Source organism: Neopelma chrysocephalum, unplaced genomic scaffold, assembly GCF_003984885.1.
Source record: "Neopelma chrysocephalum unplaced genomic scaffold, ASM398488v2 Primary Assembly neopelma1_22b, whole genome shotgun sequence".
Taxonomy (NCBI): domain Eukaryota; kingdom Metazoa; phylum Chordata; class Aves; order Passeriformes; family Pipridae; genus Neopelma; species Neopelma chrysocephalum.
This window is the reverse complement of record NW_020897690.1, coordinates 29488475-29506034: the sequence shown is the minus strand read 5'-3', so window position 1 is coordinate 29506034 and position 17560 is coordinate 29488475. Positions and strand designations below refer to the sequence as shown.

Here is a 17560-nt window from a genome sequence, read left to right as displayed (position 1 = left end):
GTCTGTTGTTTAAAATAAGTGACTAGCAAAAAGGTTACACAATACTTTTTTTTTTTCTGGATTTAAGCAGATATTGAAGGCCTGATTATCCTCTCTGGTTTTCTGCAGCTGTGACTCCAGGGTTTCAAATTCAGTACATCAGCATAAAACACCAAGCTTAGTGATTGAATTAGACACTGGTTGTCCAGCTTCAAGTTGAAGATCATTAGTAACATAGAGCCAAAGCCATGAAGGACCATGCAGAGGGTAAGGGATGGACACCCCACTGGTTGTGTTGGTGAAGAAATCTCATTGCAACCGTGAATGGGAATCATTTGAGAGAAACACTGCAAAACACTGAGTTACTGCACAGTACTTACATGTAGTAAAGGAGGACAAGAATTGAAACAACCACACTGAGAGGGCTTGAGCAAGGTTGGAGTGAAAACACGCAGCGGAGGGAAACATTGTCACTGTAGTTGTCACTCTACAGTCCCAGAAGAGAGACAATGGTGAAAGAAGAAAGTGGTGGCAACTACTGTGAGACCAACTGGGGGACAGAGGAAGGTGAAGGAAGGGAAGGAAACTGTGTGCTAAGCATTTTGCTGCAAGCCTGATTACAGGAACAGAGTGGGTTAAGAACTCTAAAAAACAGCAGAAATCAATGTTGTGCAAGGCAATGGAGAAATGCCAGAAATTAAACAAGTGTTGGTTTTAGTATGATGAGTAAGTCCTTAAGAAATCTGGATAGCTGAAAGGTAAGCTGAATGGTTAGGTGGTAGGAAAGCCCAATCCAGGAGACTTCCAAGTCCCAAAGAAGTATGCTGAATGTAAGCAAGCTAGCTGCCTTTGCTAGTCAACATGCAAGGATGCCAGGCAGGATGAGAAAGAGAGATGGCAAGGCAGAGTGGCTTTTGACAGGAGAGAAAAAAATCGCACATATTAATTGAAAGAGGCATCCAGAGGTCAATCTCCTGCTTGGAGCAGTGCCAGCAGTAGATAAGGTTAGCCAAAGCCCTTCCAAGGATGGAGATTACATAACGTTTCTGAGCAACCTTCTCCAGTTCACAGCTGCTCACCTTGGAAAAAGGTTGTTCCCTAATATACAACTCACCCTTCAAGCGTTGTGGCTATTGCCACTCGGTAATGACCTGGCACTGAGAAAAGGACACTAGGGCAGTCATCTTTGCAATCGTGCTTAAAATAGTTGAAGGAGAGAGAAAAAGGTGACTCACATTTCCATTGACTTTAAAGGCCTATGAGTGAGTTTGTTTGCATGTTGTCATGGTTTTGTTTTTCATTGGCCTCCCAGGTGTGGCTTTCCTGTCTTTATTCCCAAGACACATCAAGAAGTGCTTAAGATGCTTATCCATGGGGACATGAAGCTCTTGTACTAGGTGAAGCGAGGCAGAATTAGACCTGAATTCATGGTGATCCTGTGCCATGTTTCACAACTGAGACAGACAGAAGGCAGTGCTGCTGGGGTGGTATAGGGGTAATATAAAGTACTTGCTTCATTGCACTTTTCCTATGCTCCTTCTCCTTTGGAAATCAGAACCAGAAGGAACCCTGGAAGCAGTTGAGCACTTGAAAGAAAAGAGAAAGGACTCAGTGACAGTCAGCAGTCTCTTCTCTGCCAGGAAAAGGGAGTCTTGCTGTCCCAAGAAGATGTGTTTCTAGTAAGATGCTGTTGGTGTGTGCAAGTCCATTAAGAACACCAGGCCTTTGTTCTCTGTTGTGAATTCAGGTAGTCAGGAGCACTCGCAGCAAACGTTTAAGACTGATTAGAACACTCTCTTAGGAGAAAGAGCTGTGACAGGAGTAAATACAACCTGCGGGATTTTGCATGTCATCTTCCTGAAAGCACTTAGGGAGTACATATTACTTGTATTAAATTAGACTTAATTCTCCCATTTGATCTTGCCTCAAACCAGCGGAATAAGTGGCAAAGCAAAGTGAGAGCAAAGCAGTGCAGTGCTAGGCTGGAAACAGTATTGTATGGATGGAAGGTTACAAAGGAGAAGGTTTCAAGGTTTTATTTTCCTCCAGTTCTATAGTGTTGTTCAGTATTTTCCAATTGCTGTGGGCCAGAGATTAGAAAGTACTTGTGTTAGCCTCTTTTCATGCAAAAAAAAAAAAGAAGCATCAGTACCGGGAACACAGAGAATTTTGCAGGTTTATTTCGTTATCAGCTCTGCCAGGCCACAAAGTTAGTAAAAAAACTTACAAGAATGTGGGTGAGGTAGCCCTCCTGCGGGGATCAGCATAGTGAGCTGAAACTAATGGAAATGGAACAGCATTCTGGAAGAAGATTTTCTTTTCTTCTTAGGTACCAAAACACATATATTGAAAATTACTTGTTTAGATCAACTCAACCTGTTCTGAATGGTGGCAGTTCTGATTCAGAAAGTATTGAAAAGACACAGCAATATTGTTCCATGCACAGTCTGGTACTTACAGGGTAAAGCTAGCATTTTCAGGTTCTTTGGACAGGAAAATGAGCCAGAGGCACAAATTCATGGTTATTTTTAATATGTGCTCTCTTCTAACATTGAGAGATTTGTTAACAGTGAAGTTAAGAAGTGCGCAGACTCTTGAGATGCTCTTTGTGGTGTGTCTTTTGTTCATTATTGTTGTTGCAATAACCTGTTTAATAATTGTTGAGTTTCTAGGGGGAAGAGAACCTTCCCAAGAAGAGGATAGTCTTGGTCTTGTTGTGCCTGATAAAGAAGAGGAAAGGGTGATCTGCCACAAAAATAACAGTAGCACCAAGACTTCGTGATGCCAGTGCTGCTGAACTGGCAGCTGCTGCTTCTGTGCCTTCTTCATTGACTTCCAGGTAACACTTGTGAAAAACTTGTGACAAAAACAAATCACCGTCCTTTGACATTCCCGTGAAATCAGCTTGGCCTTCTGTGAAGGCATCTTGTATGCCCATCCTGCTCAAACTAGATTTGAGGTCATATTTCTCTTCCAACGTAAACCTTGGCAGATAAACCTCCATTTTCACTTTCTCCATTAATTCTGGGGTGGTCCATGAAGACAAGTTTTCAAAAGTCAATTCTCTTTCCAGCTGCAGTTAGTAAAAAGAGAATTAGAAAATTACAGAATGTTCTTCTCTTTTCTTAAATGGAGGGCTTTTCAGGCTGTTGTAAGAGTACAAGAAAAACAGTAGGGAAACGCCAGTTTGGAAATCTTTTTGACTAAGCAACAATGTTGCTTATGGTCGGTCAATGCAGTATTTGAACTGTTCTCAATAATTGTCAGGGAATATATTGAAGGGTTACAATACATTGATTTTCTGTTCCCAGTTCTGTCTTCCCTGCATTTTAGAATTTATTAAAAAGAGCTTTTTTTTTTCCTCTCACAGAACACCCTATGAGCATTTTTTAAGAGTTTGTTATCCAGAGGCATAATCAGTCTTTTTACAGAAGGTGGCAGTGTCCATACATATCAGTTCTGGACATCCTGAAAAGTAGCAGAGGATGCCCAATTTTTGGTGTTTTTTTTTAGAATGAAATCATATCTGTCTAAATCAATACAGACAGTGGATTTCAGCAGGGCTGGCTGGCTGTCCTCATTTTTGTTGAGCTGGAAGAGGAGCAATCTTATGGGTTTGGGTTACTTGTTTCCGGGACTGATCAACACTGGAAAGCACAGATGTGGTAGCTTCCAAGAGTAAGAAATCTAGTCTGAGCTTCAAGAGGTTCAGGTTCACCGTACTAGACCAAATTTGAGATTTGCTTTACCTTGAGCCTGATCAGTGCCCTCCTTCCTAGAAACAAGACTGCAGCCTGGTCTTTTACCTCACACATGCATAAAGTAAGTAAGTTAATGAAACTCTTATTTTCTCAGATGATTTATGTTCTCAGTTGTTTTACCTTTTGTAAGCCGGTGAGGTCACTTGGTAGCAGGATAAACATGCTGAGGTCATTATTGACATATGGAAGCTCAAGAACATCAGCCTGGACTGATTCTACGTAGCTTAAGTTAAATTTGTCACTCAGGTGCATCATCGGCACTGGTTTAGTTGTGTGCTGCAACAAATCAAATTAAATGGTTTCCATTTGTACTCTGAACACTAAAGGACTGAGTTAAAATAGCACAGTGGATGATTATTGTATTTACTCTACAAGCTGCCCAGTGTGTCTGAGGTATCCTTATGGCTAGGACACGGGATCTTCAGAGGACCCCTGGTCTTCTGGAAAGGCACTTGAAGGCATGACATGATATCTGAGCCGTCTCAGATGACTCCCATTATGGGAAGCTGTATTCCACTCTGATTTGTTGTATGGTTAAAAATGAATATGTATAGAACTAACCCATACAGTTTTGTTCGCCTCTTTGTTTTTCCTGCCATCAGAGAATGGAAGCTTTTTTCAAGTCAGCTTCTGACAATTTTACTTGTGGCTCAGGGCCTACTATGTGTGTGCAGCCTTAGTGCTGAAGGTGTAGTGAAGAAAGTATACTGTATGCTTTAAATGAAGTAACTATTATGCCGCGTGGATTTAAAGTGTGACAGGAATTTCTCTTTCAGTTTTCTCCACCTGCAATGTAGCATATAGGGCAGTATATTCCCATACCATGTTTATTCTGAAAGGCCTTTGCCTGGTAGCTTCAGCTTCAAACTTTGTTGCCCAATTTCCTTTGAAGTAGAGTGCATTTATCAGCACTAGCCTGGTGAGTGAATCTATGGATCCAGGAGGCAGAAGATTTTGGATTTTACCTAGAGAAAATAGAAGGACATTCACACATCTGTGTACTTTTACTGTTTCAGTGCAAGTGTTGGCACAGTTTCTGTGGTTATAAGCCAGGGAAGTTGTAAATGCTGCCATAGCACCCATCTATCTTGAGATTATTCAGAAATATTTTGGGCTAATCTTGAATTATAAAGAAGAACAAGCCATATTTCTCCCACATTCAGATGGAGGACACTAATTTCAGTAAGGCCTTGTAACTAGATGAGTACTTTAGGAAAACTGATCTGATTTACCTTTCTGAGGTTAATTGTTTACCTGCCATGGGCCCCTTGGGTACAGAGAAAGCAAAATGGCTTCTTTTTGATTTGGAGAGGAGAGGCTAGAACTTACCTTCAGTCTGTTGTTCAACATTGGAATTGATCTCTCTTCTGATTTCATCTGCTGCTCCCACAAAGTCAACTGATTGTGGCTCTGCATTGTAATATTTCTTGGCTAAGTGTAAGTATTCCTACAGTGCAAGAGAGACACTGGTATTAGGCTTGTTCTCTTCCAATATGAGTGCTACTACAGCCAGAGATAAAAATTGCATGGACAGAAACATAGTGTTTTGTCAAAGGAGCAATGTATTTTTTTAGTGGAAATGCTCAGTTTAAATGTTCTTGTCTAACTACATCTGCAAATGATTCTGAGATTAGATACACATCCCATAAAACTAAAATTTTAGTGTCCAAAGTCTCAGGAAAAGTCTCATAGAAAACACTTATGTCGAGGATAATAACATGATTTGCAAATGTAGTGAAAATATTTAAAAGTATGTGGTTTATATTGTCATAGAGAGATTATGAAGGTTAACTGGCACTGCATAATCTGAATAAAAGGCTTACCTTACTGAAAGGCAATGATTTTTCTCCATATAACTGGTTGACACTTTTAAGCAGGTAATTTTCAGTAGGTTGATTGATTTCAAAGTTTAGTGCTTTAAATCCAGTATGGATATTATCTGATTTGCCAATTTCTTTCTTGAATAAAGAAAAAAAATGTTATTCATCTGTTGTGTAAAATAGTTAAAAATTCACAATTTTTTCTTTCATACAGCTCCAAGTTAAGTATTTCTCTTCAGGTGATCTGTTACCTGTATCACAACAGAAGAGGTGCTCTAAACTTGTCAGTATTAAAAGAATCATTTTAAAGTTGCAGGCAGATATGGTACACAGTGTAAGTCTTAAGAGCCTGAACTATGTAAAATATTTAAGGGTTTATAAGTGAAGATCATGAAACTTAGGATATCCAGACCAACTGGTCTACTTTGGGAAATCCCAATATGTAAATTTATTTTGTTAACTGCTCAATTGGAATGGATATCAAGCTTGGAAAAGTTAATGTTTTGGTTTCGTTGTTTTAATGATGCAATCAAATGTGTGGAAGGGCAGCTAATCCTTGGGATTAGCTCTCTGAGGTAGGAAGTGTGCTAGCTTTTGAACCGTAATAATTTGGGTAAGAAATCTGCCCTCAAAGCTAAGAGAGAAAGAACAAGAGATCTATTGATAGAGAATGATAACATCAAATGTTAAATTTTGCAAATTTGAAATTAGTTTTTGCAATTCTGCCTAAAAAGGGGAAGCATGTAATAAGTGTTGCATTAGGTGAAGGTATCACAGGATGCTGTACCAATTAATTGTGTACACTAAATCTGAGGAAGGCAAACGTAAGCAAATGCAAATGTGGAAGGAAAATACAGGCAAGAAAAGATGTGACTGTGCCCACAGCTTGATCACTATCATGGGTGAGGTACCTTCTGGAAACATGCACATCGATTTGATAGACTGTCTTCTGTTCTAGAATAGACTTGCATTCTTATGGTTGTGGTGACGTTTTTGGCTCCTTCAACTTTGTTAAAGTGAAGTACCTGTAGTGGGATAAGCAATAATAAATGGATCAATAGAAAATTTGCCATTTCTGTTAAAATTTTCAGTGGTGTCATGGGAACTAGTGATAGAGTCAAGCTCAGATTTTATTCAGGCCTTTCTGAATATAAAATCTTTGGTTAGGTCTTGAGGCTTATGAGTACAAAATGGCTTGTGCACACTTAACTGAGGGCTGCAGGGCAAAACTCTTACATACCTAGTCTTTATAGAGGAATCTGCCTGCTTGGAGTTATGCCTTAGGAAGAGCCAATTATCTCCAGATGGAGTCTATCAAAACAGAAGTCTAAATGGAGCATGCATATGTGTCAGAAAGCCTGAAAATTGTGCAGGCAGTTTCATGCCTTAAATTCTTTTCTCTGGTCTTGTTCACCTTACCCAGGCTACAAAGGGGCACGATCAACCTTGGAACATTTTTGAGAAGAGCTGTGCCTTTTGTTTTGTTTTCCCATCATCCTAACGGAAGATCACTCCTTTCTTTTTTACCCTACTGACTCTCTTTTTTCCTGTATATCAGGAGTTACATCACTGCCCTAACAGGTGGGACAACTTCTGCCTTAGCAGATGCAGATTCACAAGGCTCACCTCCTACGATAGGAGGTAGATAATTGTATTAGGTGTCAGGTAACCGTGCATTGGGGCTGTTATTGCTATCACGTGCTGAACATGAGCTTTGAACAAGTGCAACTTAGTGATTTCGGTCAGTGATTTTGCCAATAAAATATACATCGTAAAGAAAGGGTTGTAGTCTCAACTTGTTTCTTCTCTAATCTTGGAGATGTGGATTTATGTTTAGCAAAGTGCAAAACTTATAATAACTATAGGGGAAAGTCCTTTTCTATGGGGTCATTTCCAGTGAGATGAGATATGAGATGGGAATTTTCTGTGGCAGAGTAGAAGAAGAATCCAGATCTTCTACTCCCTGGTAAGTGCTCAAGTTACTGAGCTTTAGGATAAAGATCCCTTGTTTCTGCTGGTGAAATTTAAAAGGTGACAATGTCGCCAGTGCCACTTCTGTAATTTCTTAAGGTCCTATTTGCATAGGCTAGAGTAGAGTTGATCTGCACAAGTGGAGAACTGGTCTATTCATTGCAAAGCACATCGGGGTGAAATGGGAGCTGGCATAAGCAGAAAAATCACTCTAATCAAAACTCTACACATATATGGCTTTCCTCTGTTCCATCACAGTAAAATTCTGTCATGGAGGACATTATTCCAAGAGACCTACCCTTTCAGATATCTACTTTTTGAAGCCCACACTCACCTTTGCCATTTGATCTGCAGTGTTACCTTTGGCTCCCAAATAAACCGTAGCCAGGGCAGATGAAATACTTGAAGGGGAGAACAAAATATTCTTGTCACCATCTTCCTGACATTGCTGTTTGAAAAAGTCGAGAGCAAAGCTTGTGTTTGCTTTATTTAAAGCATCCATTGTTCTGAAGCTGCAAAGAAAGGGAGAAAATATTCTATTAACAAACCACTAATTATGACTGCTATGTGTCTGCAAGTTTCTCTTCACTTTTTGAACTTCCTTTTGTGATTTAAAGGCTTTCTAAAATTATCTATATGAAGAATGAGGAGAATTAACTATAATAAAGTCATATAAAGTTTAGCATGTCCTGTCCATGTCCATGTCCATATTTCACTGATGGCACTAGGCATCATTTTTAGGGATAAATCAGCCTCTAATCTTGTTTCCTATTTGTTCACCAGGACATTTGCTGCACTGTCCTTTACAGCATCTTGGAGTGACTGTTGATAATGTTACTCACCAGCTCCTGGACTAGAGAATATGGAGAAGCTATCCTATATGACAAATTTTATGCTTCAGTTTGTGCGAGAGCGTTTTGATGCTCATTGCTGTAGTGAACAAATACTCTGGTAACAATAGAGTCAAATTATTCATTTAGGTGAGGACAAAAGATTCCTTCCTATGCTTGAGGAAGCACTGCCCCAGCTGTTGCATGCTAAGCATCCTGAATTACCTTTTTGACTTTCAAAAGTGTCCTGAGCTCCATCTTACAGTGCTAGCCCAGATCCTAGCTTCCCAGTACTTCTGCAGGACAAAGTTTCTGTATTCAGTAGAACATGAATGCTGCTATTTGTCATTTGTCTTTCAGGTTTAGCTGAGAGCTCTAGACAGGGACTAGGAGCTTTCATGGTTGGTATAGGATGGCCTTAGAATAAAGACAGTTTGTCCCCCAAGTAGCTTGCATACCAGGAGCTGATCTGATAATTCTAAGCACTAAAGAGCACAAGAACAAATTAGCTGACTTAAGCAAACACTGTGGTTCTTACTCTGCTATGATATATATGCTAGTCAGTGAGCCCTAGAAATTATAGAACTCTGAACAATAAATTGCTCTTCCTGTATATTTTTAAGACTTCCACTTTCTAGACTATGCCTGTGCAATCTTAGTTAATTACTTTCCCCAGTATTAGACGGTTTCCAATTCAGATCCCTGCTTCCTTTTTTCCTATGCATTTGTCAACAAAGCAACATCATCCAAGAATGTGTGAAATAAATGGTATCTAGAAATCATTACAGTACCTTGTTCTGTACAGGAAGAAACACTGCTGCTCCAGGTGTCTCCAAGGTTTCTGCAGTTCACATGAAGGGTAGGGTGAATTTATAGTGTGCCTGGCCGGTTCTGCAAAGGTTCTTATGACTCATGACTGGGCAATGTGTTCTGCCCTGTAGCCCACATCCCTGTGGAAGAGCTGAATCATCTCAGAGTAGGATGTGAAGTGATGGTAAGAATGATACCATACAAGAACTTTACAAAACTGACTACATAAGTATTTCTATAAACACTTTTGTGGCAACAGACTAGTAACAACTTGAACCCACACTACTTTGAAGAGCCTTTCTTTTGTGGTTTGGAGAGTTTAAAAAAAGGCAGTTGCTGACCTACTTTTTTAATGATTCGTCTAAAGAATTTATCTCTGAGAAACAAACAGACAGAAAAAAAAGAGAGTGACTTCTTATGTGTGAGTTTTTCTGTTGTCCTTTTCCTTCTCAGAAAGAATTGGTCATTCCTGGTGGGTTTCAGTTTTGGAAAAATGGGTTTTGTTAATCTTGAAGGATTTTAAGACTGTATAACCGGGGAAATGCTGCCACTGTGGGATAGGGAAGGTTAAGAGACAGACACCAGACTCTTGCTTGTACCATCTGTGGCAACATCACTAGAATCTAAAGTGGGTCTTAAATTACACTTTATTTCTGTTTCCCCACCATATCTGAAAGCTGTTTGAGCAATGTAGCACAACAGAGATCTCTTCCTTATTTTTCATTCCATTTCGTCTTTCCTTGGCTACAAAAATACCTCCTTCCTTGATTTTCCTTGCAATCATGCTGTCCCTTCCTCCATTGTCTTTCCTGTAGCTGTCCATCCCCACTCTGACCCCTAACCAAAATATCCTATGTAATCCTACCCTTGCCCTTTATTACATTTTTTACCTCTCCACACTGTTGAAAACTCCACCTTGAAAACCTGGATAGGAGTTGCTTTCCAGGGCTGCCTCCTCGACACTGAGCAGGACTCACAAGGTCTCTCTCCTTGGCACAAACTACCTTTGGAGCTTTCTTCTGTCCTGCTGTCTATGAGCATAGGTTAAACATGGACTTGTGTTGTGGGTCAGCAGCAGTCATGGAGGATCCTGTAGTGAGGAATGACCTATGGAAATACCTGCAAAATTTGGTGTAGGGCATATGGGTGTGCAACTGCCAATCCCCTGCCGATGGTGAGCCTTCTGCATCAATATAATTGGGAAAGGAAAGCTTTGTTAAAGTTGCTTTCCTACCTGTGAGGTGCCACATTACTTTAATTGGATGTTTTCCTATCCCTCGGGTCCTTTAAAATTGTAGCAACACATAAGGAGCATGTTTCAGTGTGAGTTGTAATTAGGTGCATCTGTTAGGTTTTCTAGACAGCAGCATAGTGTAGGAGAGATACTCACTGCATAAATAATTGCTTCCATTACACCTGGGAAAGTTGTAATCTGTTTACATTGGCCTTCAGTGACTTCCAAGGCTTAAATGATTCGAATAATGTTTGCAAATTTAGCCATCTTGTTGAACAAGTGATAGATACCCTGAAAAGATTTCATCTCTTATAGCAATTACTGTGGATTTTCTGGTTTTAAAGCAGAGTAACTTAATTTTCTACCCTGTGATACTGCTTGCTGCCTTACAAGAAGTGACTGAGGTGTTCTGTTTACACAGAAATGCGTGGTTAGACTGAATGAGAGGCTTGTGCCTTTGCACAAGGTTTTAAAGCTACCTTTTTAGAATGCTTCTTGAACTGGTAGTTAAGAAATAAAAATAAAAATAAAAATAAAAATAAAAATAAAAATAGCATACTGAGTAACTAGAATTATATTCATCTCAAAGGACAAAATATGCTAAATCCATGTGATGGGTTGATAATGTTTTCTAATATCCTTTTAAGTTAGTATCACCAGAGGACACGACTCTTTAAATGGTGCTACTGCTGACTCAGTAGCAGCAGTAGTCTCACTCCCACTCTTTACTAAGTCAACCCAGCAGCACACTAGAGGACTTACATTTGTGTTAATAGTGCCCTTCCTGTGGGAAGTAAACCTGTGGGCCCTTTCACTGCAGTCATTCATGTTTCCATTTGGTTAGAACAAATATTGGAAGGGTATCAGTGCCCTGGCCAGATCTCAGCCTTTTAGAGGCATTTTGTTTTCCTCCAGTTTCAGTGTAACTTTGCACACGTCGTTTTGACTTTCCTGCACAGTGTGTTGCTCTGTTCATTAGCATCTGGGTTCAGGAGTAGGTGATATGTTTGATGTCTGAACAGAACATTATTCTGTGATTCTGTGAAGGTTCTTGAGGGTCTTGAGAGAAAAACTTGCTGTTGCAGAAAAATAGTAGCTTCTCCTCTTCCACAGAATTTTTAGGATATAACTTTCCATGGCTGGTTTTCATACTCATTGGTAGCTTATTTTAGCTATCAACTCTGTACAGCTCTTGGAAATCTCTTTTAATTCAAAATTAACATGTTCTAAATTTCAAGGAAGATCAAAAGAAAAAGTGGTGTTGAAGGAAAGCAGTTCAGTTTTCCTGACATCCTCAAGTGTTTTTTACCAGTATAAGCACTGGAGGGAAGAAATTCTAATTCAGCCAGCTGAGCACTCTATTCAAGTTTTTGGCTGAGCCAGAGCAGGCCAGTAGATTTTTAAATATGAAAGGATTTTAAATGTCCCCAAACCTTTAAAAGGACTTTAGCAGATACAAGAATAATGAGGAGGAAAAGGATTTTGAAATCTGAGAAGATTTGAATATCTTTGGAGGTCTGATGTAATTTTTTTTTAAAAAGTCTCTGTGTGATTTAAATTTAAAAACTGTAAGGAGGGGCACAGAAAATGAGGAAATAGTAAGAGTGCCAAGTGCTCTACTCTGCACTGATGCGGCCTTACCTGGAGTACTGTATGCAGTTTTGGGCACCACAATACAAAAAAGACATTAGGCTATTAGAGAGCATCCAAAGAAGGGCCATGAGGATGGTGAAGGGTCTGGAGGGGAAGCCATATGAGGAGCGGCTGAGGTCACCTGGTCTGTTCAGCCTGGAGAAGAGGAGACTGAGGGGAGACCTCATTGCAGTTACAACTTCCTCGTGAGGAGAAGCAGAGGGGCAGGTACCAATCATAGAATCATAGAATCAGATGAAGAGATCAGTGCCTGCCCCTCATCTTCCCCTCACAAGGGGACAGTCCCCAGGGAAGTGGTCAGAGCCCCAAGCCTGTCTGAGTTCAAGAAGCGTTTAGACAACGCTCTCAGGCACATGGTGTGATTCTTGAGGTGTTCTGTGCAGGACCAGGAGCTGGACTCGATGTTCCTGATGTCTCCAACTCAGCATATTCTATGATTCTATGACTAGAAACATAAACTTTTCAGTGCTGAGAAGGACTCTTTTTTGTGTGATGCCTCAGTTGTGTTATTGAGAGCATGGCATGAGCTTTTCCTAATACTGTCAACTGAAAAAAACCCTTATATGTATCACCTAGGCTGATTGTAACAGATTTTGGGTTGTGTTCTAATGGAATTATATGTAGGATAATAAGTTTGTATCAACCTGAAATTTCAAAGAGTTTTTAAGTTTTAAAAAGATTCATTCTTTGAGTATATTTTCTCTCTTTAAAGCTTTGGTTGATAATACACGTGTCTTTATTTTGAAACAGAGTAGATAGTGATCTTTTGTGTGCTTCCTACTAGTAAATTTGCAAGCCTTCCCTTGCCAAACAATCCTTGCTGACATACTCTAACACTATTTAAAACCTTATGAGTTTCCAAAGGGTGTGGTGAGGTTCTTGTATAAATATTATTGAGGCATTTTGCTCCACATCTGCCAAAAGCAAAGGTGTGGTGAAATTTGGCACAATTCACCATACTTCAGTATTACTTCTACGTGCTTTAGCTTAGACACTGTAATTAATAAAGGTAGTGTTTGTCCTGAGAAATTCTGCTCTGTTAAGAAGCGCAACACTTCTGAGAAAGGACTGATCTCTGTATCTGAAGAGAGATACTTTATCTGTTAATGAATAGGCACGCTGTTTTCACATGTGCAAGGGTGCAGTTTTCCTTTGAGTGACTCAGGTGGTGAGCATTTTAAAAGTATCTCAGGTAGCTGTGACACCAAAAGTGGAAAGAGTGGCCTGAATTTCTCAATCATGATGCACAGTGCTGCATTATGAGTAATGACGTATATGTGACTTGTATGCACTTTAGCTGAAACTTGTCATTTTTCCGAAGAAATCTCTCAAAGGGTGTAACTGTATGTCAGCTGCACAACTACTGAATCAGAAAGCTGATCCCTGCTTCCTGTTCCAGTGCAATAGTGCAAGATGTGCCAAGTTATGGATGAAGAATGTGAATATCAAGTTGATGTATCTTCAAAACACATTTCTAAATAGGAGCCTTGTGCTGATGTGCAAGAACACAGTATAGAGAAAGGACTCTCTTTTAAGAAACCCATTTAAACATTTGCTCTTTTTTTCGTACAGCATGACTGTAAATATTCTTGCTTGGTGAAATGACCAGGATTTTCCCAAGACAGTTGGTATTTTTAGGAATTTTTATCAGGAGAATTTTCCCAATACTCACTTAAGGAAGTGTAGAGGAAATCTCAGCTATTCACTGATCTGTTTGGCACTTGCTGGCCCTCCACAGTTTCATGCCTTTTAGGCTAATCTTGGAACTGATTTGAACTATCTGGTTAAGTACACATACAAAGGCAGTAATGCTTTGTCGTGGAAGAGAAGAACCCCAAAAAGGGGGCTTGGAATGGAATTTCCCCCTCAGACTGACAAGGACCTTGAGTGAGCTGGAGTGTCATTAGCATCACTTGAACATGTCTTATCAATGCCTTTGCCATTGCAAGATTCTTCCATCTTTCCATCTCTCTCATTCACTGCCTGTTGCGCAAAGGATCTCAGACTCTTGAGACCTGACATCCTTTTACATGGTTCAAGTTAGCAAGCTTTTAGAAATAGTGACCAAGGGGCAATTAATGACATGATACGTGACAAGTGAGACAAGATGATCTCATGTTCATTTCTACTCTCTGGTAAAATAAGATGGAAAGTTTTCATTTTGTTCCTCAACCTTTCTTGAGGCTTGCAAAAGTGTGAACTTGCAGAGTATTGCACTGAGGACCTTCTTTTAAACTATCCTGATGATTATCTGCACTTCTTTGCCAAAGCATTTCCAAATTCTTTGGAGCAGTCCTTTCCATTTGTGATTCAGCTGCATGCAGATCTTCATGGCTCCATTATCTTTTGGACTGATAATTGTGGCTTTTTTAGATCTTTCAGAGCCAAAAGCAGAACTCCCTCTGCATAGTTTAAAACTAGTGCAGTTGTCCCTTCCATCTGCTTTAGACTTTATTTTCTTCTTCATCTATCTCCCTTCCTTTTCTAGACCTTGGGCTTTATCTTCCTTAATATTCTTTATCTTTCTTAGTATCCCTTGCTTATATGGTTGCTATCTGGGAACATAGACTGACCAAGACATAGGTGAAGAATAATTTGAATTCAATGGTACAGAGGCAACATCAGGCCAAGGAAAGTTAGCAGGAGAAATGGAAAGTTAGCAGAGGACATGTAAGGGGAGGCAGAGCAATTTCTCTCTGCTTGTGGCTGGAGGAATGGGCCCTCACCCCACCTCCTGCAGATGCAGCTGAGAAGCAGCTTGGACTCTGTAGCTGACACAGCATAATTGCATGGCAGATGATCCCTCTAGGCAGCAGGAGCAGTAACACTCTCCTCCCACTTTCTTCCTCTCCCTGACATTTCTCCTCTTAGAAACAAGTCTTGACCCCAGCCCTGCCGTCTTCCCTCACTGCCCAAAGAAGATTGCTGAAGGGCAAGGAGGAAAAAGGAGGTCATGGTGAGGGTGGAGATAGTCAGCGCCTTGGGGAAAGTAGTTAATGAACCGCATCCAAGGGAAATGAGGCAGAATGAAAGAGAAAAGAGGGAAGAGGAAAGAGGAACTACTCCTACGCACAGCTCTGTGAAGTTCAGTGATTCCTCCTCTGCCTCCTTTGTTGACTTCTAATTCCCTTTGATGCCTGCTCAGCTGGTGCTACGAAAAAAATCTAGGAGCCGTTAGCTGGGGTGACATAAGAAAGGGTTTAATTTTGCCAAGGCAATAGATGGTAAACGACGCGCGCGCTGGGCTGTGCCCGAGATGTTACATTTATAACAATATCTGGCCAATCCCAAGTGTGTCCACCCTATAACTTTTGACCTGGTCCACCCCCTGGCCCGCCTCCTGGAATTGGGTCGGGGGGCTTTTTGGGACCCCCTCTTCATCATCTTCATCATCTTCGGGGTACAGAGAGCAGAGTCACCCAGTTCCTTGACTCTGTCCTGCGGTTTAGGCCAAGATACAAGCGTTCTCCAAACAAGACAGGCTTGCCTTGACTAAGAGACTAAACGTTTTCTACTGGATATGGGAATAGGGTTGATATGGAGAGTATGGAATGGGGTGAGAGGATTAAGGAATGTATAAACTAAGGGGTGCTACAGGGAGGAGGGAGAAAGGGGTTTGTTTCTAAAATCTACTTCTATTACCTATAAAACTTATAAGGTAGAAAAATAAGAAAACCATTATGGGCTTAAGGCATCACCTTCCTTACAGAAACACTGGCATCTCACTATTCTCCCACTCCATCTTGGTCTCTTGTCAGAGCCACAACACTGGAATTTTACCTGTGTGACTAAGAAGTCAGCCTTCCACTGTAAGGATTTGCTCACCTCTGGGAACCTGTTCCTGTTCTCTGAAGGTGCCACTAATAGAATTTCATTGTTTACCTGCAACGATTTTAGAGTGAGGCATGCTATTTCTAACATTTAGAAAAAGTAGGAAAATGATTAATAAATTGAAGAAATAAAAACACAAAATTAATTTGGAATAATTTTTTTTCCTGGGAGTAGAATGCGAGAGCATTTGTTCCTGCCTCAAGAAAGTTGGACTATATGATATTAAACTCTGTATCTTGTGATGTTTAATACTGTAACAGTGAGGAAAGAGAGGCCAGGTGCAAATGATATCCCACTGATAATCCATGTAGAATAAAATGGAAATAAAGTATAAATTATGCTACTGGGACTAAAAATGTGTAGCACGAAGCTGTCTGTTATCTCACTTTTGCTCCTAAGCACTGTTAGCCATGCTAGGAATTTGCTGTTCACAGGGTGACCACACACTCCTAGGGATTTTCAGAGATATTCTGTATTGGCTACAAGAGGGTAAAAGTGAGGGAAAACAGTGAGAGCTTTTTGGACTGAGCAGGGGCGAATCAAAATGAAGGAACTGGTGGGACTCATTCACACACATGTCCAACTCTGATTTGGTGGTAGAAAGCTAAGCTGGCTAGATAGTTGGCACTTCTTATACAATAGTGATATTTATGTTTATGTTTAAAATTAAATTAGAACATTGTGGAACCTCCAAACTTAAAGATATGCAAAATTTTGCTGGGAAGGGCCCTGAGCGACCTGGTGTGTCTTTGAAGTTAAGACCAGATGACTGTTAGCCTCCTATTCCAACCCAAGTTGCTCTCTAACTCAATGAACTTCAGGACACCAGTTTTTGCAAATAACTGACTTTGTTCAGCTGAGCAATATTACTTTCGTTCTTATGTATTAGAAGAATTAGTACTGGAATAAACAGTAAGGCCCTAGGATCACTTTCTGTCATCTCTATGGAATTATCTTCCCATAGTAAGACCACAGGAGAGCAAGCAAGTGTGGTCTTATATCTGCACAACTCACTAATCCTTTGAATTAATTTTGTCTCTTTGCATGTGTGAAATTGCAAATATATATGGGGTGTGGTGGTAGAGTAGTAAAAGCCTCTAAAGATGAAACCTAAAGCTGTATGAGCCTTCTTCCATACTTTGAGCTGAAAGAAATACTGGGGGTAAATGAGAGGGCAATCTACCTGTACTTCATGACACAGCAGAAGGCTGAAGTCTTTGTGACATGGTCCTACTTTTTGCTTCTTTGAGGATGGAGAGAAGAAGCTGTAGCCTCATCTGTTGGCACAAACTAGAGGATTTGTTCCATGGTGGGCAATGGGGGCCTGATATCTGGCACACAACTTGGGATTAGGTCCAGGCTTGTTCTTTTATAGTCCTGTACTTTATATACTTCTTAATACAGAAGCTACAGTACCTCAGGTGTGAAAGGCTGTTGAAAATTTTAGTGGTTAGACAAATGTTTCTTTAAGATCTGAGAACTCCAGCATCCATTCCTTAATAGGGGTGTGATTTGCCAAGTCCCAAAATGGTTTCAAAGTTTTCAGTCTCTGAAAATATAGGACTGGGAATGCATGTTTCTTTTTTTGGTTTTGTTTTTGGGTTGTTTTTTTTGGGGGGAGGATATTTATTTACTTTATTTTTGTGTATTAGGGATGGACAGACTGCACAG

At 40.2% G+C, this 17560-nt stretch overlaps 1 protein-coding gene across 1 annotated transcript; it reads right to left on the bottom strand.

Moving 5' to 3' along the window:
* Positions 1-1629: 1629 nt before the first annotated feature.
* On the bottom strand, positions 1630-9261 carry LOC113967138 (serpin B10-like). Its single transcript, XM_027682476.1, has 8 exons — positions 9153-9261; positions 7866-8043; positions 6472-6585; positions 5564-5698; positions 5070-5187; positions 4563-4705; positions 3861-4016; positions 1630-3052 (listed from the first exon to the last, which is right to left on the bottom strand). The coding sequence occupies exons 2-8, from the start codon at positions 8031-8033 to the stop codon at positions 2648-2650; spliced, it is 1239 nt and encodes a 412-aa protein (XP_027538277.1). The 5' UTR covers positions 8034-8043; positions 9153-9261; the 3' UTR covers positions 1630-2647.
* Positions 9262-17560: the final 8299 nt, after the last annotated feature.

Excerpts from the sequence above, each read along its gene's own strand:
- LOC113967138 (XM_027682476.1), bottom strand. The coding sequence starts at position 8,033 with ATGGATGCTTTAAATAAAGCAAACACAAGCTTTGCTCTCGACTTTTTC. Across the intron at positions 5,188-5,563 it reads AATCATTGCCTTTCAGTAAG|GAATACTTACACTTAGCCAA; the intron begins GTAAGCCTTTTA and ends CTTGCACTGTAG. Across the intron at positions 4,017-4,562 it reads GGCCTTTCAGAATAAACATG|CACACAACTAAACCAGTGCC; the intron begins GTATGGGAATAT and ends GATTTGTTGCAG.